Source organism: Ctenopharyngodon idella, chromosome 19 (assembly GCF_019924925.1).
Source record: "Ctenopharyngodon idella isolate HZGC_01 chromosome 19, HZGC01, whole genome shotgun sequence".
Classification (NCBI taxonomy): domain Eukaryota; kingdom Metazoa; phylum Chordata; class Actinopteri; order Cypriniformes; family Xenocyprididae; genus Ctenopharyngodon; species Ctenopharyngodon idella.
Window position 1 is genome coordinate 23,079,249 of NC_067238.1, and position 24,988 is coordinate 23,104,236.

Sequence of the window (24,988 nt, forward strand, 5' to 3'; positions counted from 1 at the left end):
CTAGGCATGCAGACTGCTTCTACAAACATTTGTGAAAGAATGGGTCAGTCTCAGGCGCTCAGTGAATTAAATCCTGGTACCGTGATAGGTTGCCACCTGTGTAATAAGTCCATTTGTGAGATTTCCTCACTACTAAATATTCCATGGTCAACTGTTAGTGGTATCATAAAGTGGATGCAATTAGGGATTATGGTGTGGGGTTGTTTTTCAGGGGTTGGGTTTGGTTCCTTAGTTCCAGTCAAAGGAACTCTTAATGCTTCAGCATACCAAGACATTTTGGACAATTTCATGCTTCCATGCTTTGTGGGTACAGTTTAGGGATGGCCCCTTCCAGTTCCAACATGACTGTACACCAGTGCACAAAGCAAGGTTCATAAAGACATGGATGAGTGAGTTCGGTGTGGAGGAACTTGACTGGCCTGCACAGAGTCCTGACCTCAACCCGAAAGAACACCTTTAGGATGAATTAGAGCGAAGACTGCGAGCCAGGCCTTCTCGTCCAACATCAGTACCTGACCTCACAAATGAGCTTCTAGAAGAATGGTCAAAAATTCCCATAAACACACTCCTAAACCTTGTGGAAAGCCTTCCCAGAAGAGTTGAAGCTGTAATAGCTGCAAGGCGTCTTTTGGCAATATAGTGTATATTAAAGGCTCATTATGTTTTAGTATTCCCCCCAGTATATATTTAATTAAATTAATATAAGCATGCGATTAGTCGACTAATGGCTGAAACGAACAACTACTAGTCGACTAGAAAAATCTTTAGTCTGGGGCAGCCCTATATTTTACAAAAAAAAAAAAAAAAAGCTACACTACACAACAGTATCTCACAGAAGTGAGTACACCCCTTACATTTTTTAAAATATTTTATTATATCTTTTCATGTGACAACACTGAAGAAATGACACTTTGCTACAATGTAAAGTAGTGAGTGTACAGCTTGTATAACAGTGTAAATTTTCTGTCCCCTCAAAATAACTCAACACACAGACATTAAGGTCTAAACCGCTGGCCACAAAAGTGAGTACACCCCTAAGCAAAAATGTCCAAATTGGGCCCAATTAGCCATTTTCTCTCCCTGGTGTCATGTGACTCAGTGTTACAAGGTCTCAGGTGTGAATGGGGAGCAGGTGTGTTAAATTGTGTTATCATTCACACTCTCTTATACTGGTCACTGGAAGTTCAACATGGCACCTCATGGCAAAGAACTCTCTGAGGATCTGAAAAAAAGAATTGTTGCTCTACATCTTTTAAAGATGATGCACAAGAAAGCCCGCAAACAGTTTGCTGAAGACAAGCAGACTAAGGACATGGATTACCGGAACCATGTCCTGTGGTCTGATGAGACCAAGAACTTATTTGGTTCAGATGGTGTCAAGAGTGTGTGGCGGCAACTAGGTGAGGAGCACAAGGTCTCTAACATCCACCAACTCCGTGATGTCGTCATGGAGGAGTGGAAGAGGACTCCAGTGGCAACCTGTGAAGCTCTGGTGAACTCCGGTGAACTCCATGCCCAAGAGGGTTAAGGCAGTGCTGAAAAATAATGCTGGCCACACAAAATATTGACACTTTGGGCCCAATTTGGACATTTTAACTTAGGGGTGTACTCACTTTTGTGGTCAGCGGTTTAGACATTAATGTCTGTGTGTTGAGTTATTTTGAGGAGACAGCAAATTTACACTGTTATACAGCTGTACACAATGTAAAGACATTGTAGCAAAGTGTCATTTCTTCAGTGTAGTGTTGTCACATGAAAAAATATAATAAAATGTGAGGGGTGTACTCACTTCTGTGAGATACTGTATATATATATATATATATATATATAACCATTTCATATGACGTTTTGCACTGGGAAAAGTAATCTGAGAGCACAAGCAATCTGTCAGAGCACAAACCTGCTCACATTAAACTAAATTATTATAACAATCTTTCAACAAACAGTTGATGGGCCCCACTGACTTCCATAGTATGGGGAAAAAAAGACTATGGAAGTCAATGGGGTCAATCAACTGTTTGATTACTGACATTCTTCAAAATATCTTCTTTTGTGTTCAGCAGAAGAAATAAATTCATACAGGTTTGGAACAACTTGAGGGTGAGTAAATGATGACAGAATTTTCACTTTTGGGTAAACCTTTACCGCAACTGTAAACTGATGTCACGGACTAATCGACAATGACATTTGTTCATAATTTTTGTTATCAATGTTATTGATTAGCTGTTGCTGAATTTAAAGAACAGTATTTTAATATAAGGCCTTTCGGGCGAACTCAAGGGTGAAATATCCAATGTTTAATGGGACCCAATTTTAGATGGAAAAGCGGTCACTGGGTGCATCAGAACCCCAGCCCCTGGGGTAAAAATGAGTTGTCATACAGCTCAGAAAACAGAAAGAGAGATCAGCCGGTCACAGGGACACAGACAGTGCAGACGGGGCGAGGGGGAGGGGGTCTATTGACAGGACAGAGCGAGATAGACCGAGAGGGAATGGAAAGGAGAGACAGGCAGAGTCTGACCTTGCTGCCTAGTGACTGCTCCCTGTGTAAGGTGAGAGGGCTGGCGGAAGGGTGGCAGATGCAGACAAAAAGAAGAGGAAAAGGGGGAGGAAGAGAGTAGGATGACGCGAGGAAAGAGGAGAAAAGCGCTTGGGTGGCAAGTTTGCCGGCGAAGACGTCTGAGAGGGGAGGTGGGGTGCGATCGGCTGGACGGAGCTCTCGGCGGACGGCCATCAATCAGCAGATGCCACACCCAGAGCGGCCCAACCCCAGACACTGCTGTGTCATCAACATCCACACACACAGACACACCGCAGTGCAGTCCGTCCGCCAATATCCCTGCACAACAAAGCATGTGACAGCACTAACAATCAATATTTAATCACCTTATCAAACAAATATTGTTAGTGTATCCATAAATACAGGCTAAAGCACATCATGCACATCTTCGCTCATGTTCTGATTGCCGCAAGATTGGAAGATTGCAGTGTGATCTTGCTGTGCCATATTATATATAATATATATATATAAAACCTGATCACCAAATTCACTGACAGGCACTGCACCACTGCGCGATGCTTGTCTTTGCAAAACTCACCGCTATAAAGCCAGGGTGTCAATGCTGGGACAATTCCATGTGGTTGCTTGGGTGTTACGAGTTGTTTTCAAGGCATTTCTATATGGTTGCTAGGGTCTTATGAGTGGTTGCCTGGCCATTTATGTGAGGGTGTTATGAGTGGTTGCCAGGTCATTTCTATGCAATTGTTAGGGTGTTATGAGTGGTGGCCAGGATGTTTCTATGTGGTTGCTAAGGTCTTATGAGTGGCTGCCTGGCCATATATGTGAGGGTGTTATGAGTGGTTGCCAGGACGTTTCTATGTGGTTGCTATGGTCTTATGAGTGGTTGCCTGGCAATAAGTGCAAGGGTGTTATGAATGGTTGCCAGGATGTTTTGATGTGGTTTCAAGGGTGTTTCCTTGTGGTTGCTAGGGTCTTATGAGTGGTTGCCTGGCCATATCTATGTGAGAGTGTTATGAGTGTTTGCCAGGTCATTTTTATGCAATTTTTAGGGTGTTACGAGTGGTTGCCAGGATGTTTCTATATGGTTGCTATGGTGTTATGAGTGGTTGGCCTGGCCACATTTACAGTATGTGAAGGTGTTTTGTGTGGTTGCCAGAGCATTTCTGTGATTGCTACAGTGAATGGTTGCCAGGGTGTTTTGGGTGGTTGCCTGGGCATTTCAATGTGGTTGCTAGGGTGTTATGAGTGGTTGCCAGGGTGTTCCCGTGTGATTTCTAAGGTGTTGTAAGTTGATGATAGAGGGTTTCTATGTGGTTGCTATGGTGTTATGAGTGGTTGCAAGGACATTTCTATAATGTTATGAGTGGTTGCCAGAACGTTTCTATCTAATTGACCCTTCGCCGGGGGTTTGATTGACAAGCGATCAAACCAATCATAACGCCGAATCTGCCATTTTGTCCGACAAAGCAGTCAGGAGTTAGAAGATTAACCTCGGTTTTTTAAACTTGAAAAATGGTGTGTACTGACGTCTTTCTGCATTTGAAACAACATTCTTTCTCATGTTCATTCATGTTTATTTGATGCTATAAATTAACTAGTAGGAAGAGATGATCGGTTCACGAGCCACTTGAGCTGAGGCGCTACAGCGATCTGTCACGACACATTAAAGAGCACAAAAAGAAATTACACAATTTGAAAGCTGGGACTTTGTTTCATATCATAAGTATCCTGCTCTGTCTTGTCCATCGACATGTTATCAGTGTCCTCTTTGCTCCGCGATGTATTTTTCACTCTGTGTGGCATGACAGCACCATGGCTTGTCGGACAAAGCAACGGTAACTAAGGGGGGCGGGTCTTTGAGAAGGGTCAGTTGTAGAGGAGTGGTTGCCAGGGCAATTCTACGTGTTTCTAGGGTTTTTTAGTGGTTGCCTGGGAGTTTCTATGTGACCAACCAAGAGAGCCCTCTCCAAATTTCTGTGATATTCTGGCCCTTAAGGCCTGTTCACCAAGAATGATAACTATAAAGATAACGGTTCGTGTCGCTTTAAATGCTCAAGCTCTTTAAAGTCTGATGGGTTCTGATTGGCGGTCATTGTTTTTATCATTCATCAGCTGGGAAAAAAAAAATCATTCTGAAAGCGATTTCAACAGTATCATTTCGGTGTCATTATCATTGCAGTTGTGGTGTGGACTCTGCTAATCTTTTATATTTAGAACGATTTTTAGAACTATATTTTTATTGTTACTGTTATTGTTATCATCCTTGGTGTGAACGGGCCTTTACATATGGCTTGGGTATGTCTTTTAAAAAATGCTAAATAAGCAAGTGTAATATTTTAGAAATATAATAACGCACTTAACCTCAACAAGCCACACAATTTGAGGTGTCACTGATATCTGTACCTCAAACAGTGTGGGATAAGTTATGTCCCGAAGTTTAATACTAAGGGATGTTCAAATCCCTACTCTAAGCATGAGCGATAATAATAGCAATGCTTGCCTTTGAGAAGCATACCATATGTTCGCGTGGCCTTGGTTGTCCTTGAGAAAGTAATGACATGTTTTACAATTTAATGTCATATCTAAATACATATGCATGTTGAGATATTAAAAGTCTTCATAAATATTGGATGCACAATGGAAAAACCAAAATTAATTTAACAGATAATAAGCCATCAATAACATTCTTATGCTAAGGTCACAGTCACATCAAATGTTATGCAGCAGTACAGAACAATTCATTTCCTGTGAATTCAAAATGGCATACAAGTGTAAATGCAACCTCTTGTAACTCTACGTACTCTGACGTTCCTTGAAACACACCTGAATCATTCGACCGGCTCAGTCATTTTACCAAAATCAACTGACATCTACATCAGTTATTGGAAACACTTCACTTGTCAAAACCCTGGATTCCCACCATTATTTAAGGCAAAAACTCATTGTAGACAGGAACAGCGGATAAGCCTGCAACAACTTGTTAACTTAAAATGTTCTGATGTGCAAAACAGGTTCAGCCTGTGAAACTTAGCTTTCTTGTATTTTTCTAACAGTTGAAGAAAAAGACAGCTGTGTAACTATTGTGTCAGGTAACTTGAGTGAGATAAATTACACATGGTTCATTCAGAGGTAATATAAGGATTATGAATACAAAACAAAACAAATCTGACCTAGTTCCATATACCAAATATAGGATCTCAAAAAAATCTGAGGCGCACAATAGATTGGTGGCTGACATTATTCAACAATAACTAGGAAAATAAAATGATTATAGATATTGATAAATACAGCCAACAACAAATTACGACAAACCATTTTAATTTGTTATGGTACATTTGCTTGTGTCATTGTTTTGTTCTGTGAAGCACATGTAACAAGACAACAGGATATTCAAGTTAGCTTGTTTCAATGTGCTGTCAGCAAATTAGAAGTGTTCAGTTTCATAAATGATTTATTATGAATGATCTTATGAATTATGAATTTATTTAAAAATGTTCTTTCACAAGCATGAGATCTACCTGCTCTCTTTGATCTTCTTCTCATTGAAGCGCAGGTGAAAATCTCTGAGCTCATCAATCAGCCCAAGCGACAACATCTGATCCACACGCTTGTCCAACCTCTCATCCAGAGCTACAGAAGAAGATGAATGAGGAAATAAAATTAAATTGATACTGAAGACATGTTTACAGTGACAACCTACATTGACTGGTGGTTACCATTCATTTTGTAGTGTAGCCAGAAGATGCAAGGGTCCTGGAACCGCAAGGGACCCCCAAGACAATCTCCTCCATCCTGCCCTCGCTGCTCCTCCAAAAGCCGACTGTGTGGAACTCCAGTGTCCATATACACCTGCAGACTCCTGTCAACCAATCAATTGACCATATACTTAGTCAAAATACCATATGACTTCAGATAAAATAACAATGCATTTTTCAAATACATTTAAAAGATTTCCACATACCAAATAAACTCTCAACTGAACGTATTATTTAGAAAGAACACGCCACATACCAAACAAGAACATGATGAACAACAAACCAACACAACAAAAGACGAATAATGAAGTTTAAGTCTGGTCAAGCAGAAGAAGAAGGTTCATGGGACTTCGTCAAGCTTGTAATTTCTTCAGAAGAAGCTGATATCAGGAGTAGACATTAGCACTCTAAACTGTGGGAGAGAAGCTCTTCCACCGCAGTAATACTGTAGACACAGTGGCACACAGGCTGGCATCAATTAAACAAGCACATAGTGCTCAGAAGAGGTGCTAATCGGCCCCTTGATACCAATCAAACACCAATTGAAGCATGTGAAAACACGCGTGTAACACGCTTGGAAGCCACAGCCATCAACAGTTCTCCCACACAGGTGGAAAAATAGATGCAGCCCAACAAATGCCAAAATTTACCACAAGACAGTATGATAAGGTTTCTATTCAACTCTGCTCCTTTTAAGAGAATGTTTGAGGGGAAAAAAACAACAACACAACAAGGCTAAGAAAAAAACTAAGTTAATTGAAAGAGGAATAATGATAAAGGTGCAGTAAATAGTGATATGGACAAAGATCTGGGCTGGTATCTGAGAAGGATGTAGATTCAAACCCCAGGAACTTAACTTGATAGTTTGAATTGCAACACCTCAGAATGGGTACCAATTAAGAAAATAGGATTATTTGCGCACAAAGAGCTGGAATCAAGACTAGATGTTCATGACCTAGACCACTACCAGAATATGAAGACCCTTCAGATCCAAACCCAGACTTAATCCAAAGAGCCAGACCTGCTGGTCCAAGAACCAAGTTGTCCATTTTAATGAACTTGAATTTACTAGTTCAGCATTACTTTCAAACACTGGGGTACTTCGTACATCGTGTAAGTAGTCATTCAGAGCCATAGAATTCTTGCAAGTACTTTCCCATTATACCGATCTGTGAATGAGGTAAAAAAAAAAAAAAAAACATCTGGTAACACTTTATTATAAGTATACAGTAATAAAGTATTTACAAATCATTTGGAAACAATTAATTTATAATTAATTCATAGTTTATATATTGTAGTCTCTACATTGTTAATATATTAATAGGCTAAATACAAACCGTGAGTTCTTCATTCATTGTCACTGTAATTAACCAAATTATTTTTGTCCAGTTAGCTCATATGTTAGATAATGTTTTTTTATGCTTTAACAGCTTATTAACTGTAAATAGTTCTTACTTTAGATTAGCTCACGGAAAAAGGGAAAATGTCATCAAGTGCTTTAAACCAACTTTATTAGACATTAATTGCATTAGTATTAAGTGTTCCTTTAAAAAAAATAAATAAAAAAGAGAAATTACCCCCAAAAGATAACTTAAAGGCAGTGTGTGAAATGAGAAAAGCATCAAACAGTCATTACAAAAAGTAGCTTTAGAAAGAAATATTATATTTGATTCAATTTATTAAACAAACTTTTAGGCTAAAACAGCCATGAGGCCATGTGGGCGAGTAAATGATGACAGAATTTTCATTTATAATTGAACTATACCTTTAATGGGTTTTTTTATTAATATGGAATATTTTTTTAATTAAATAATTAAAACTAAATAACTAAAACTGCCAGTAAGTGGCAGTAGATGTCTAAATGAGTAAGTCATTCATTCGATTCGTTCAAACGGCTGATTCATTCAGGAATGGGTCATTGAATCATTGGTTCACCAGATTCGTTCAAAACGCGAATTCATTCAGAAACACTGCTGAATGAATTCACTGCTCAATCGTTCTGCTGTGGCTTTATATGTAATATTTTCGTTTACAAATATAAAATATAACAATATTAACTTACTGAAATCAGTATCACATTTGCACTCGTACTATTCGGAACAAAAACAGCACTTGTGTGATATTGCTTAACTGTATCATGATATAAATATGAGACAAAAACTCATACAGGGGCATTTTTGCCCTAATATCTTGAATTTTAGGGGCGTGTAACTGCATTCTATAGGCTCCATCACGCAGTGAGTTGTTGCCCTGCATCATGTTCGTCACCAACTGTATGAAATTTCAGATGACCCACGTAGGTCAGGGCAGGTGCATTAAATGCGATAATTTTAACGCATTATTTTTTTTCTCCATAACTAATTAATTAAATTAAATTAAATTAAATTAAATTATCCAGTTGCATTCTCAAAGTTGTAACTTCCTGACTCTCTCCATCAGTGTCCGACTCCAGTTTGAACAATCTATGGCTGAACACCGTTACTGACAATCATCATTTTGGCTATGTGAGATTCTCCAGCTTTATTGTTGTTGAGCAACCGAAGCGTGAGCTGTTAAAGCTCCGCCCTTTTTTGGAAAGTGGGCCGCGAGCAGCAGCTCATTTGCATTTAAAGGGACACACAAAAACAGTGTGTTTTTGCTCACACCCAAAAAGGGCCAAATTTGACAAGCTATAATAAATTATCTGTGGGGTATTTTGAGCTGAAATTTCACAGACACATTCTGGGGACACCAGAGACTTATATTACACCTTGTGAAAAGGGGCATAATAGGTCCCCTTTAATGTATTTGTAAACATTTTAAGAAACACTGAATGTGAATGCAATTAATGTCCAATAAAGGTTGGTTTAAAGCACTTAATGACATTTTCCCATTTTCCGTGACCTAATCTAAAGTAAGACCTATTCACCCCTAATAACCAATTAACAATTCCTTCACTACACGCTAATTAAACAAAAATAATTAATTACAGTGACAATGAATGAAGAACACTATTTATATATAGCCTATTAATATATTAATGTAGAGACTACAATATATAAACTACGAGTAAACTATAACTTAACAGTTTGTTAATGATTTGTAAGTACTTTATTACTGTATACTTTTTATAAAGTGTTACAAAAAAATCTTTACTCGATGGAAAACACTGTAGGCTTTTCTGCGACTGTGTGCAGGGAAATGAAGCCGTCTCAATGTTTTGTGCTATCATTTAAGTAATTACCTTGCAATCTTGCGTGCGTCATGAGGGTGTAATACGGCGGCCATGTCAGGATCCACCTCCTTCAATCGTCTGTGAAGTTCAGGACCACCCACTTTCTCAAGCTCCACCTTTGATTCAGGAGCCCCAGCCTTTTCTGATTCCGTGTCACTCCCCTGCTGTAGGTCAGACAGAGGAGGACTCGTTTAGATTACCTCTGCCAATAGATGCACAGAAAGCCTTTTAATATTACTAAGACTTACTAGCTCTGTTTCAAATGTAGTGAGCAGCCTCGTTGCCTTTTAACAGTGTCTAAAACACTGTTAAAAGGCACAACACAATGTGACAAATCCCTGACTTGACTTTTGATTGATTTTAATGGACCCTTTTCACATTTCCAGGGTTTTCACAAGCAGAAGTCATCATAGTTGGGCAAACTTCTACAGTGGTGAATTGAAACTAAACAAATATAATTTGTGTTTCCATCTGCTCCAATAGCAAAAGAGAAAATCCACATTAGTATGTGCATGACTTTCCCAAAGAGGAAAAAATTATTGAGAGATTGATTATGGTGGTCAGAAGAGAGAAAGATTAGCTGTCACTCCTTCAGCTGTTGTATTAGAAACACAGATTTTTTTCAGAAATTTAAAGTCGAGGTAATATTACACAAAGTATAGTGTTATAAATGCACATTAAAAACTTTATTACAACATTAGCAACTGTGGAAATGTGTCACAGACTGTAAAAAGGGTGCATAGTTTGCTGTTAACATGTTGCTAACAGTATGATACTCCAATAAACAGCACTCTAAAATAATCCATTTTTTTTAATGCTTAACTTTTTAATTAATATCATAATTAACGCATTCTGATTGTCTTCTCTCTTTGCAAAATATGAGGTATCTTTGACAGCAGCATAATTTAGATGTCATCCAATCAACAACCAGTGGATAGAGCCAAGTCCCCATCCCACATCTTTTCTTTTTTGATAATCTGTTTCATTAGAACATACGTCACAATACTGAAGAAAAGATCTGTCTCTACTTTTGTTACATTGCAACTTCAAAATGCTGCCCACGTAGACAGATCACTAGGTTTTGGAACAGAGCAATTCTTTATAATCAGAAAGCATTAAAATTCACATTTACCCCAGTGTCGATGAGCACATTCCACAAAATGGATTCAATGTAGTAGTTTGTGCCTCCAACAATGATAGGAAGCTTTTTCCGACGATGCATGTCCTCGATGTATCATATTAAGGAAGCCAAACTCCCAAACAAGGAATGAATTTTTCAAATAAACATCCTTTGATGCCACAGTTACAAACAATACATAAATTATGCACAATGATCATACATGTGCAACCACATTGGGTTAGATTGCAGAGTACACCACTGCTATAGTGCTCGGTTGAAAAGCAATATCATATTCTCAGATCTATAGCTGCTCTAACAATAATTCATGTAACGTCCAGGCCTGGAGCTGTGAGAGGGCAGTCGGTTCAACATGACTGCTGGGATTCTGCAAAAGATGGTAATAAACAGAAGCTCCATGGAACAATTTGATAACTGCTTCAATATGAGAAGGCGCATCAGCACTCCCCCTCACACAAAATGGACGAACACACGCACGGACACACTTCCAGGTCACATGCATTAAAATCAAAGCAGTCTGGCCACACGTTGTCCACCCCTTATGCATCACTCTGTGATCCCTGGGGAGGGAGGGAGAGAAAACGAAAGAAATGGAGGTGGAAAGAGAAGGGAGTGAGAGAAAGACATGAGGAAAAGGGTGGGGACGAGACTGCGAGACAGCGAGAAAGAATAGCATTTCTGGATGGTTATGACAGAAGATTATGACAAAAATAACTATTTCTCTTGATATTCTAATTAATAATAATCTAATAACAATAATGGGGAAAAAACTGGCATTGTGATATTTAGTTTTTCTGTGATATACTGTATATATTGCAATATTAAAATAAATAAATAAAAAAAATACACGATTTTTCACCAGATAACTTTGCTATATTTGGAAAGAATCAATCATAGAGTGAGTGAGGTGATTTTGTTGTGGAGAGCATCTGAATGGAAAATAATATAAAAAAAAAAAAAAAAAAAAAGCTAAAAAACTGAATTTATGAAAATCTTCCCTGTAATAAAAAAAAATATATTTTTTTTTTTTGAAGTTTTATATTGGAGTACATTCTACAATGAAATGCTACTTCAGTTTTTCTACTTCAAAATACCATGCTTAAATTAATGTGTTACTTGGCATTTCTTTATAATTATTTGTGAAATTTACTAGCAATTTCTGAGTGAAAATCGTTTCAAGAAAATCCTACACATTTTTTTTTACGGTTAATAAACATGTTTTTTTTTTTTTAACTCTCTACATTTTGAGTTTTCACAGACCACATTCCCACTGTTTTTGACTAATATGACTATAAAATATTAGATTTTGTGATTATTATTAAAATTTATATTAAACAAAATAAAAAATATAATGTAATAACATTATTGTAGCGTAAAAAATGAGTAATAAAATAAATTCTATTTTACTTTATAATTTCAATACTAATATTTACATTTTTATTTGTCATTTTCAAACAGTAACCCATCAAGCTTTTATTTTGACAGATTGCTGGTCAAATAAAAATATGCTGTACCGATTTCAGCGTGAATCTCTGCCCCGTGTCCATTTGCAAGCATACACCTCATGATATTAGGTGTGTAAATGCTTCACTGAAACCGGTAGTGCATTGAAACGCACAAAGTGATTTGACAAATCGCACTAAGCCATATTTTATTTTGATGTATTGTGCAGCAGTAATCCTAAACGTGATTATTACTTTTTTTTATTAGATCCACAGCCCTATTTCAGTGTGTTGTACAGTAGTTATCTCTGCTCTTCGAGACTGAAAAGCTCTCCACCTGCCACTCCTCATTTCTTGTGCATGAGCGTCTGAGGTGTCTGCAGCAGCGTTCCTCCAGACACTGCGAGAGCCGCCCCACCTCCTCACAGCATCTCCCTCAGCTATTAATATCCTCCTCATCTCTCAGCAAACATCTGTAGCAGGCGGGCGGGGAAAACGAGGACAGCGACGCATCTCTGGTACACGCATTTCCAGTTATGCCCTTACATTTACTGAAAGACCATGCTGAGGGAGTACAGCCCAGCGCCCACTCATAAAATGCCAGAGCCATTCGTGTGGCACGCTGGGAAATGCCACATTCCTCAAAAGATGAGAAATTAAAACATGGGGATTTGCATTCAAACAAGGAGCACTCTCACAAAAGCAGTGTCAATGATGTCAGGGAGGCGATGACATTTTAAAAGAACAATTACTCAGAATGATCATTAAGAAGTTTGCAGATGATATCTTAAAAGGCAGAGTAATGGCCCATTAATTTCATCTGCAGAGACAAAATAAAAAAGCATTTATATTTAGAAGGGCCTGTCAACTAAACTTGTCAACCAAATGAATCTCTGCAACCATTAATTACAGGGCGTATGGATAGGGCAAAACGGCCAACTAGTCACCCAATCAACTAGTCACAGGGTTACAAACTATGAATCAATTGGTTCCTCAAATTACAGGATAATCGAAAATTGACTCGCCGTTTAGTAAGCGAGTTAATTGTAAACTCAGTAACCGCTCTGAATGCTTCATGATATATGATTTAAATCGCAAAAGACCTGTTCACACCAAGAAAAATTACTATAATAATATATAGTGTAGAGCTGCACGATTCTGGATAAAATAAGAATCACGATTTTTTGGTTTCAAATAGAGATCACGATTCTCCCACGATTCTGAATGCACAACTAAACAAAATAACATGTAATTTACTAGAGGTTCTGATAATATTAATAGCTGGACTCTAATTGCCGGAAAAATATTCAATTAACTTGAATCGATTATTTAAATAATGATTTTGAATGAATACAATGACTGGATGAATCAGTGTTTTTGAACGAACCTTTTGAATGAATGATTCAATGACAAATACATTTTTTAACAGTCACTTGTCGCCACCTAGTGGCGTAAGATGTAATTGATATTGTAATTGATATATAATTGATCATTATTTGAAGCGCCTAGTTAGTTTCAAAAGGTGGTTTGCTCTATTTTGGTCGCTATCGTAGACATTAGCGTTTATATCCTAACGTTAAACTTTTTTCTCAGTACTTTTGTAATTTTTTGAGTATTTGTAACAAAAATAACTACTGTGTGACTGGTTAAAACTGCTCTCTCTGGCTCAGCGTGGCAGCATGAACACATATTTGAATCTTCTGGTATGATTTTGTCAAAGACTTAATAGACACGGGCGAATTGTTGTCATTAATAAAATAAAGTCGTTTGGTTGTTTGAATCGAGATCACAATCTTTTTATAAATAATCGTGCAGCTCTAATATAGCGTCCACACCAACATGCACAAGCTCTGAATTCTGATTGGCTGTCAATGTTTTTGTAATAAGCTAAAACTTTATAGTCATAGTTCTTGGTAGAGTTGTCAAAAGTACCAAATTCGGTACCAAGTCGTTTAAAAATGTGACGCTTTGAGCGCTGCTGAGTGGATTCGTAAACACCTCTGATTGGCCATTGTGTTCACGCGCTCATCAGATATGTCTGTGATTGGCTACAATGATCTCATGACTGACTCATGAAAAAGCACAAGTTCATAAGAGTCGCATAGGCATTTAAAAGGGCCTTAAATAATTACATTCAATCTGGAGAAGTCTGGAATTTCATTGTGAAGGGTTGGACATTTTAGAAAGGATATGAGAGACAGAGCCTTGTTCCTGAAGTCCACCACTGTGTATCCACTAACTAACGGATCCACAAAGCTGATCATGTGATGGCGACACTGGGCTTGCTCCTCCTCGGTAACCTTATTGGTGATGATGTCCAGCCCTTTGTAAACCTGCAGTGAGAAACCAACCAGATCAATTAAGCAGCAAAAAGGTTAATCCAGGTCATAGAAGATAGAAATCTTGGAGGAGAGTAGCAAATGACACATGCTTCATAGACCACATTACTGTTTTCGCTTGGTTCATCGTGACATGATCTCTACATGAATCGTTAAAGAGGCCCCTTTCAAAAACTGGGTCCAGTGAGACAGAGAGGTAAAACAGGTCACGGGCACTTCCTTACTCTGTCCTACATAGATATTGTCATGATTCTTCATGACAAAAGGACCTATAGATGGGTTTTTTTAAACATGTGAAGAGGTGGGACTGATAAGGAATTTAACAGTTTTGGTTCTTCTACCAGTGCCTTAATGATTCAGTACTTTTGAGGATTATTTTCAGTTTATTTGATTATCATGCAATACTTTTGTGTGCAATCCCATTGAATTATGTTTGCTTATTTATTGTCTTTGACGAAACTCATTGACAACATTCCAGTATCCGAATAAATAAGAACCAGTTCTTGATTCCCAATCCTAGGTATGTGGCATCAGTCCACAAGTGGACACCATAAAGTGTTGCTGTGTGGTCATTCAAGAAACCTGTCAGGAGCGTCTGCAGGATTTAAACATCAAGGCATATGTGCACAGCCAAGGCTAAATTCAGTCCAGTTTACCTTAACTCCTCTGTCCTTGCGTGCCAATTTCGGCAAGTTAGGAAGAAATGCTACTGAATTATTGAGATCATTTCCCCTGTGTTCTCCACAGGACATCCCTGCAAGCTAAATCTTGGTGAGGTGAAGGAGGAGAACAGTATTTGAGGTGAGACAGGAATTCAGCCCATTCTCTCCGATGCAGAATGGTAAACACTAATAAAGGGTTGTGATTAAAACTTGCAGAAGGCCTTAACAATCGCCGCAGAACTTGGCATGGTACTTTCATTCTGCTTTTTACTGTGCAAGTAAAAACGCCTGCTTTTCAGAGCCAGCCCTCTTGAATGCAGTATTTCGACTTTACTGGCCTCTAACTCTAAGAACACTTGGAATCAATAACAGCTGTTTTTCGATCTTGAAATAAAAACAAAATGCAGAGCTGGGTCACTAAGCTTGTTAAGATAGACTAACATATCAGAGAGTTTACCAACAGCCACATAAACTTTAATAAATGTGGCATTTGAGCACAGAACACAACACTTCTGGTCACTTTAAGTTGCCAAAAATGTGGTAAAACTGAAGTTCATCAGGTTAGGACATGTTGATATGTAAACGTTGGCGGTTATTTGTTAACGTGCCTTGTTAGATTCCATAAACTGCCTGGATGGACAATGTAAGCTACCTACAAAAGTAGCATTTTAGGACCACTAGAAACCCTACAGCACTGAACACAAAGAACATTGAGATTGTAGATCCTCATCTCCATGTACTCAACTGACAGTGTTGCATTATAAGGGATCAATACATGAAAGCGCATGAACTGAGAGACCAGCATGCTGAGTGCTCCACAGCTCACTAACGAGGGCATATCAGGTCAGGTGACACAGACTAACAAATGAGGGTGGTGGCACAATTTCTACAATGGTGGAAGCAGCACCTGATGTGCTGAATTGTGCTACTATTATTACATTGTAGGGCTGCCCTCGACTAAAGATTTTTCTGGTCGACTAGTAGTAGTTCATTTTAAGCACTAGTCGACTAATCGCATGTTTATTAATAAACCATATAAATCATAATAAAGAGCCTTTAATGCCTACATAGGCCTAATCAGCATTCAAGCGCACGCATAAAGCTTGCCACAGCACACCAGCAGAAGTAATGATTATGAATACATCGGGGGAAAACAGTAAGGAGATTTTAATAATTAATTGATAAACTAGTGTTTTCTGTATTTTCAGCTACAGTGATGAAGTTGACAATGCTGACTCGTCATCTACGCAGTAGAGGATGCACTTATATGCATGTTTCATACGGATTACATAACCTGAGAATATTTGTTTTCCATTGGTTCATTTAAAAGTATACATTTCACTTTCTACAAATATATTTTTCATGTCTGCGAGGCAAATTTACATGGACATTTTTTTTTTTTTTGGAAAGCAATGAAACATCCTGTTTGCTTTCATTATTTTACAAAAGCAAACATTTTGTTGTGATTGTGAGTGTTCACAAATAAAAGTAGATTCTTCACCGATTCAAAAGATGCATTACTCTTATCTGTATGACAAAAATGACGTATTTAAGTGCAAGTGATCACACCGGCGCCTCCATGTTAGCTGTCATGCAGTAAGCATGCTTCTATTCAGCTTTCACACTAACACTTGAATAGCCCACATTTTTCTAGGTTAACGTTAAAGCGAGCGGCCATGTAAAGTTGCTACTTCTTACATGTTTCAGATGATAAGCCATATTTGAGGTCGATGAATGATAGGCGAGCGTTTGGATGTACTGTCCATCACAGACTGCATGACTTCACTTCCTGTGGATTTTTTTTTTCCCCCTGCGACTAATAAAATTTTGGTCAACTAAGCCTCTTCTCATCGATTATTAGGGGTCAGCCTTATTACATTGCACAAACAACAACAATGCTCAATATTCCTGGCAAATGTTCAATAAAAATTGGCACAACCTTACTTTGCAGCAAATTGTTATGCACTGACAGCAAGTTTTTCTCAAAAAACTGATTTTAATATGCAACACGTGCCATCAGGGTTAGATCTCAGAGACAAAACACAGAGTCTGACCACTAAAATGTCACAACCAACAATCACAAAAAAAGAAAACTACCATAGGAAAAAATTAATAAAATAATAAATAAATAATCGGTATATATAGGGAATATGTGTGTGGCAAAGAAGAACAGAAGGCCATGTGAATGCCGATCCTGATCATGTGGCTCTCATTTGGGGCCACGTTTCTTAAGTGCTGCCGGTATTAGCGGGTTTTGTTCCCTGCACCCGTTTGTAACCCCCTTTCTTTAGGCTATGTACCAGCCTCTCACCAATACCGAGCCCACCCGGTGCTCCAGCCTTCTAAATGATCAGTGCGCCCCTTATCCAGTATTTAATTTTTATTCGCCCTAGTAGTTAAAATAGACAGCATATTTAATCTGACGCAAGCGCAAACATTCCTGTGAGAAACGGAAGTAAAGTTCAGTATTTTGTGCTACTGTGTACCTTGTAGTCAATCATTTTACAGGAATATTTTGTCACAAAAAATCTTCATGTTTGTCATACAGAAGTACATATTAAAGATTGTTATACAAGGAACATTTTGTCCCTTGCTTTACTGCAAACGGTCCAAAGTTTCTCACAAAAACAGACTTTGAAAAGGATGATGAGTGAAATTTTGGTCCATTGGAAATGTTTTAGAAAGATGTTTCACACAACAGTACAAAATAGTGAACAAAAACTTTTATTCCTCTCAGCCTCATTTTTTGTTTTGGTACCAAACAGAAACAGTTCAATGTGTTCGATGTGCTGTGCTGTTGTGTGCCGCCTTGTCAATCATTGTTCTACTGAGACATGTTGGATTTGATTGATTATGATGATTGATGATTCTTATTTACAATCCTGTTGTGATTGCCTAAGTTTGCCTTGTTGATGTCGTGGTGGTTAAGTCCTGCTGTTGGGTCACATGGCCTTCCATGACTTGAATGGCAGGCATCTAATCCCATGCAGCTGCCTGTGTGTGTGCGCGCGCATGTGTGTGCACGCGCGTGTGTGATGACATGTTGTAGAGAGCCAGAGTGTCTAATTGAAACTCATTATTAATGAGGACAACTGGTCCATGGGGGGGGGGGGTGAAAGGGAGGAGTAAAAACAGGAAAGGAACAAATGTGGACTCCATATTTCATATCCACAATAAAAAAAGACAATAACAACATTTATGTGGTAGTTGCAGTTGCAACATGGTGTAAGAAACCATGCGCTCATCATCACACACAAGAACTGAGCAGGAGACAGACAATATACAGTGGTCACAAGTCTGTGTGTTTGCCGACCACAGCCCTAACGGGGTGGGGACAATTTTTCTTTGTGTGAGAATGAGAGTGTGTGTATGAGATTCAAAGAAAGAGGGAGACCAAAAGCAAGGGAAAAGGGGGCAAACGAGCAAAAAGGGTGTAGTGAATCCAGTGACCCACACCGTAAACACTCAGACGAGTCCCCAGACAATGGCTTTAGTGTTGAGCTATTACAGACAGCCGTGGCTGAACCACACAGCACCTCAGGCCACGCACGAGACAGCTGCTCCCCACTATTCATACAGGGGGAAGGGCCGTTTAGTAAGAGGACTGAAGAGGAGGAGTGACAGTATGACCGAAAGCAGGACTGTTGTAGGTCTAAAATGTATTTATGAATCAGGCAGTCTCAACAGATTAAATATCAAAAATTGTTTTTGCTATGATGATAAAAGCTGTATTCGAAATGATGTACTCTCTGAGTAGGTACTTCTTTTGAATAAGTAATTACTTCGCAACCATTAAAATAGTGTTCTATATAATATGAATGTGTGCCATATTAAAGAAATCGGGACATACTACATTAATTTGTCATGTTGACATTGTCATGTGACCTGCAGAAAGATACAGTAGAATTTACGGAAATGCGTCGCTCAATTAGTGCTTCAACCACGTAAAGACGTCAATAAAACAGCTTGTAAACAATGCCACACGTTACATTTACTTCGAGAGTTAGCTAGAAACATGAAAACACCAGAGAGAAGCAGTTTGCTAAATATATGCACATATATTTACATTACATTTTCATTATATTTTTTCTTAACCCGTTCTTCAATATTTGATACATGTTTTAGAGCTGCATGATTAAATTGTTAAAATATTGTAATCTCGATTCAAAAATCCACGTAATCTTATTCCTAAATGACAATGATTCGACTACGTCTTTTAAACCTAGGGAACATTCAAATCTTCATTGGCACTGCCGCTGACCCAAGAGAGAGCAATTGTCATGTATAGGTATGAAACAGCTTCACAAACAGTCTTTTCAACCACACAGTATCATTATTTCTGTTACAATAATTCAAAGTATCACAGAAGTACTGGGATAAAAGTTTATAGTTTGGATAAACACTAATGTCTACACAGTAGCAACCAAAATAGAGTAAATCACCTTTTGAAAATAACCCTTCAAATAAAGATCAATTACTAAATAAATTTGTGTCAATGCCCAGCCCTACTACTGTTTTTGCCTACTGTATAGTAGGAAAATAGGCATATTCGGACACAGGGAAAGTGATACGCGTTGAATTGAATTTGCCTAGAAGCCAAAGAGGTAGTGATTTGTAATGCCTAATGAAATAAAAATGTATGTATAAAAACATATAACCTAACATTTGCGGAGGGTAAGCTAAGCTAGCAGGCTAATCAGGCTAATGAGCTACTATGCGGAATGATTCGCACATTAAGCTAACTAAAAGAATGGGAAATATTTAGGTCTGATTTCACAGACAGGGCTTCAATTAAGCCAGGATTAGGCCTAAGTTCACCCAAAAATGAAAATTCTGTCATTAATTACTCACCCTCATGACCTTCGTTCATCTTCGGACCACAAATTAAGGCCCCATGTACACTAGTATGTTTGTGTTTTAAAACGGTGTTTTAAAATGAAAACGATCCTCAACTACACTGCCGTTTCCAAAGCGTTACAGAAACGATCTCCGTCTACACTACACGGCCAAAAACACGTCACATGACTGTTCATGCACACTGGGTACTAGTGTAACTAGTGTAAACAGTTGCCTCTTGCACATGTAGGCAGCTGCAGTATTAAAAAAATGCTGAGTTTACCTGCACAATGGCTGCTAAAAATGACAAAGCCGTTTATACTGAAATGCAACCCCGGCGTTTTCAAACTAAAACGGGCTCTGCAAAGTTTTCGAGGTTCGAAAACGCCGGTGTAGTGTAAACGACAGGCGTAACCATAGCAAAACGTATGCGTTTTAAAACGAAAACACACTAGTGTAAATGGGGCCGAAGATATTTTTGATGAAATCAGAGAGCTCTCTGACTCCTCCATAGGCAGCAATTTAATTACCACTTTCAAGGCTCAGAAAGGTAGAAAAGACATTGTTAAAATAGTCCATGTGACTACAGTGGTTCAACTTTAATTGTATGAAGCAACAAGAATAATTTGTGTGCAAAAACAAAACAAAAATAACGACTTTATTCAACAAATTCGTCTCTTCTCTGTCATTCTCCTACGCTGTTTACATTCAGTGCTTCCAGGTTCTATGTCAGAACACCGATTTAACAATAACCACAATAAAATCATATTTATTTTATAGTCATATTAAATTGATCAAAAATTGTGTGAATGTGGCCTAAGAAAAAATATCTTTCTACTTGATTTTTTTTTTAAAAATCAGTTCATTTTATGTTTTGAGTTGGTTCCTGTAAAGAAGAGCAAACCCAAGCATGAACACATAAGCTTTTCCTAAATCGTTCAGCCCTAAAAGGATTTTGCACAAAAAAAAAAAAAATCTGAATAAAAAAAAATAATTTTTCACCTCTTTTTTTTTATGATGCACTCCACAGCAAAATCACCCAAATCATTCATCGCAAAAAACTAAATAGCACAATGTCTGTTTTTTCCAAATTCGTGCAGCCCTAGGTGAAAATTGTTAGTTCAAGAGCTTAAGAAATAGCACATCACTCTTCAACAAGATGCTTTTATTTTGTACAAATGTATAACATATTAATGGTATTAAATGAATGAATGAATGAATGAATGAATGAGGATAAAAAGATGACTGGTGCTTCTCTATCAGGGGTGGACACTACAAACTGAGTTTCTCCAACACCGCACCTCCCACTACACAGCTTTAACGCCCTAACCGCATATAGTCATTCACGCTGCCCCACTCTCCTGCATCTTTCCATCCATTCCTCCTCTCCTCCAGGAATGGCTCAGTGAAGCCAGGCTAATAAATCATTCACGACGTTGCTCTTTCCCCTCGCTTTAGCGCTATCATGCAGTCATCATTTGTGGAGGCTTTCTGAAACGCGCTCACACTCAACACCCCACCCACAACTAACCCATTTCCGCACCTCGTTTCAGGCTTTTCTAGGAGGACAGAACAGGGTGCCAGTGGAGATGAGCAATGGAGAATAAATGGGAGACATCTCTTCTATTTCTTGCTTCAGTCTGCACAGAGGGTCCAGAGTGAGAGTTTAACTGGATCTCAGGCAGATCTCGAGCACTGCCGAGGTTTCTCAGACGCCAGGATGAATGCAGACGTCACAGCGGGCATGTGCTGTGCCGCCAGTCCTAGGCGGCCAGACAGACTGACACAATTGGATTTCATTCATTCAGCTCAAATTGAATTTAGCTGCTGGTGTGTTTGGCAAAAGGGGGGAAATGGTTCCTTCCAAAAGCATTTAGCGCCCGAGTAAACGCAGACAAACTGACTCGACCCTTCAAATGCATAAAAGGACACATTAACCCTTCCCTTTTCATCTGCATCCTTAGGTTATAAATCATTTGACGTGTTTACAGGAATAGTTCAGCCAAAAATGAAAATTACCCCTAGAAATTGTAATGAGTAAAATCTATCTGAAGAATATTCATATTTACAATTTTTGCACACCAGGGTGACTAGGAACATGAAATTATCTAGGCATGACTTCCTGTTTCACAGGAATATAAAGCAGGTAACAGAAAGGCCAAATTCCCTTAATCATCCATCCATCACAATGCGTAAACCCAAAGAATATAGTTCTGATGTGCAGCAAAAGTGCACTTGATGTTCATTCAAACAGTACCTACATCACCACAGGTTGTTTGGGAGGGTTTCAGGAAAAATTCTCTGCTCTCATCCAAAAATTTACTCCAACATATTCAGTTGTCATACATTACTGGAACTTCATAGGACCTGGTTCTATGGTCCGATGAAAAAGCAGCACTTTCTGGCAGCAAACCCACAAGATAAGCTTGGGTGCACACACAGGGATAAAAAGTACCCCATGTCCACAGTTAAATATAATGCTGGATCTTTAATTTGTTGGGCCTATTTTTCTGCTGGAGGACCTGGACATCTTGCTCAGATACATGGCATCATGGATTCTATCAAATATCAACAGATGATAAAATCAAAACCAGAACTCCCTCTGCTAGAACTCTTATAATGGGCCGTGTTTGGATTTTCCATCAGGACAATAATCCAAAACAAACATCAAAATCAACACAAAAATGGGTCACTGAGCACAAAATTCATGTTCTGCCATGGTCATCCCATTCCCATGAAGAACTGAAGTGGAGCGGCGCCAACATGGACCTGGGAATTTGAAGGGTCTGGAGAGATTCTGTATAGAGGAATAATGTCTGATCTCTTCTCAGGTGTTCTTCTCAAACTCATCATCAGGCATTATAGGAGAAGACTCAGAGCAGTTATCTTGGCAAAATGGGGTTGAAAAAAGTACTGAATAAAAGGGTGCCATTGGTTGTGTAAAGAGCAACTCAGAGGATGACAAATGGAATCTAAATGTAAAAATAGAGAAAATGACATGCACAATTAAATATCCAATATTGACCAATACTGATTGATTGTTTAAAAAAAATAATAATAATAATTTCCATTTTTTGAAATAAAGCTAAAATAAAATAAATATTAGATGAAAACCTTAAAAATCCTTTTTTATATTAAAGAAATATTGCCTTGGCAATTAGCTAGAGCTGCACGATTCTGGATAAATTGAAAATCACGATTTTGTTCCAAACAGAGATCACGATTCTCACACAATTCTGAACAGATAACTAAAGAAAATAACATGTAATTTACTAGAGGTTCTGACAAAATGTTAATTGCTGCAGTGCATTTAAAAATGTTTACTAAATTTAAATGAATTATTATAAAAAAAATAAAATAAAAAAATCAGTTTGAAAGAATGATTCAATGACTCGCTCATAAATCCTTGTTTCATTACTGGATGAATCAGCATTTTTGAACGAATCTCTTGAATTAATGATTCAATGACAAATACAATTTTTAACAGTCACTTTTCGCCACCTATGGCGTAATGATGTAATTGATAACATTGCTATTTAAAGGGATAGTTCACCCAAAAATGAAAATTATTCCATGATTTACTCACCCTCAAGCCATCCTAGGTGTATATGACTATCTTCTTTCAAAAAAAAAGTGTTAACTTCCGCGACGTAGTACAAAATGCCATGACGTGCAACACGTAGTATGTCATGTCATTGTGTAGAACGTCATATCATTGTGTACTACGTCGCAGAAGTTAACGCTTTTTGGACATACGTTGAATGCGTATGGCTGTAGCGCCAGAAGCTCATTATTTTACTTTATAAAGTTTTAAATAAGGATACTTGTCTTACACAAATGCATCGATTCACTTTTTTTTTTTTTTTTTTTTTTTGTCTTCAGAATTTGGGCCCCCATTCACAACCATTATAAACCTTGGAGGACTAAGCATATTTTTAAATATATCTCAGATTGTGTTTGTCTGAAAGAAGATAGTCATATACACCTAGGATTGCTTGAGGGCAAGTAAATCATGGGATAATTTTCATTTTTGGGTGAACTATCCCTTTAAAGCGACAAGTTACTTTTAAAAGCTGATTTGCTCTATTTTGATCGCTACCATAGACATCAGTGTTTATATGTGAACTACAGTAAACTTTTATCCCAGTACTTCTGCAATAATTTGAATATTTGTAAGACAGAAATAATGATACTTTGTGGATGAATAGACATTTTTGTGAAGCTGTTTCAAACCTATACTGTACACGACAACTGCTCTCTCTGAGTCAGCAGCAGTGCCAACGCAGATCTGAATGTTCCAGTGTGCTTTTGTCAAAGATTTAATAGGAGGAGAATTGCTATCATTTAGGAATAAGATCGCGTTGGTGTTTGAATCGAGATCGCAATCTTTTAACGATTTAGCAGCTCCACACTTAACTGAAAATAAGTTTAAGTTGTTAAATACTAAAACTGAAATAAAAATTAAAGCTAAATTAAAAATGTTTTAAACTAATAAAATTGACAAAAGCACATAAAATTACTAATACATACATAAAAAGCTAATTCATAGTATTTATAAATACTATAATAGTATATAAATAACACTGGTACCATATAGTGCATCCCACAGACAGGTTTGGAAAGGCATGATGTAAAAAGAAAGACATTTAAATGATGATTATAATGTCTGGGTGAACTACTGCATTAAAAACAAATCTAATATTTATGCAAAAATTAAATGCAATCAAATCACAGATCAGGCACATGGTGTCAACTGTACACGACTAAACCTCTGGGAATGCATTAATTTGCAAAGCAGATTGATCGCAATAATTGTTGGGTACATTCACATGGCAGGGCCCCTGTGGGTTTCCAACACTGTCCATGCAGTTTTCTGACAGCAGGTTCTGTCTCCTTTGAGGTCTGATCCATTAATCCACCGCACAGGGTGATGTTAGTGCGAACGAGTGCTCAAACAGGTGCAACACCTTATCAAAGAGCTCTGAGAAAATGAGCAGAAATCAGACAAATGCTTTAAAGGCCTGTGTCCTGTAGAGTATTCAAATCAGGTTGATAAATGATTCTCTTTGAATTATGGTTCT

General features: G+C 38.0%; 1 protein-coding gene across 5 annotated transcripts in view; it reads right to left on the bottom strand.

Moving 5' to 3' along the window:
- The window catches only part of trit1 (tRNA isopentenyltransferase 1), a 51,209-nt gene that overhangs the window by 17,552 nt on the left and 8,669 nt on the right, over positions 1–24,988 (bottom strand). For 2 of the 5 annotated variants that reach the window (XM_051871482.1, XM_051871479.1), the window contains exons 2-6: positions 14,261–14,403; positions 10,623–10,719; positions 9,500–9,651; positions 6,238–6,380; positions 6,040–6,151 (exon numbers count right to left, since the gene is read on the bottom strand). In XM_051871482.1, coding sequence (XP_051727442.1) covers positions 6,040–6,151; positions 6,238–6,380; positions 9,500–9,651; positions 10,623–10,719; positions 14,261–14,403 — 647 coding nt within the window. Of the gene's footprint in view, positions 1–6,039; positions 6,152–6,237; positions 6,381–9,499; positions 9,655–10,622; positions 10,720–14,260; positions 14,404–24,988 lie in introns of all 5 variants that reach the window. The other 3 variants (XM_051871480.1, XM_051871478.1, XM_051871483.1) reach the window with 2 other exon arrangements.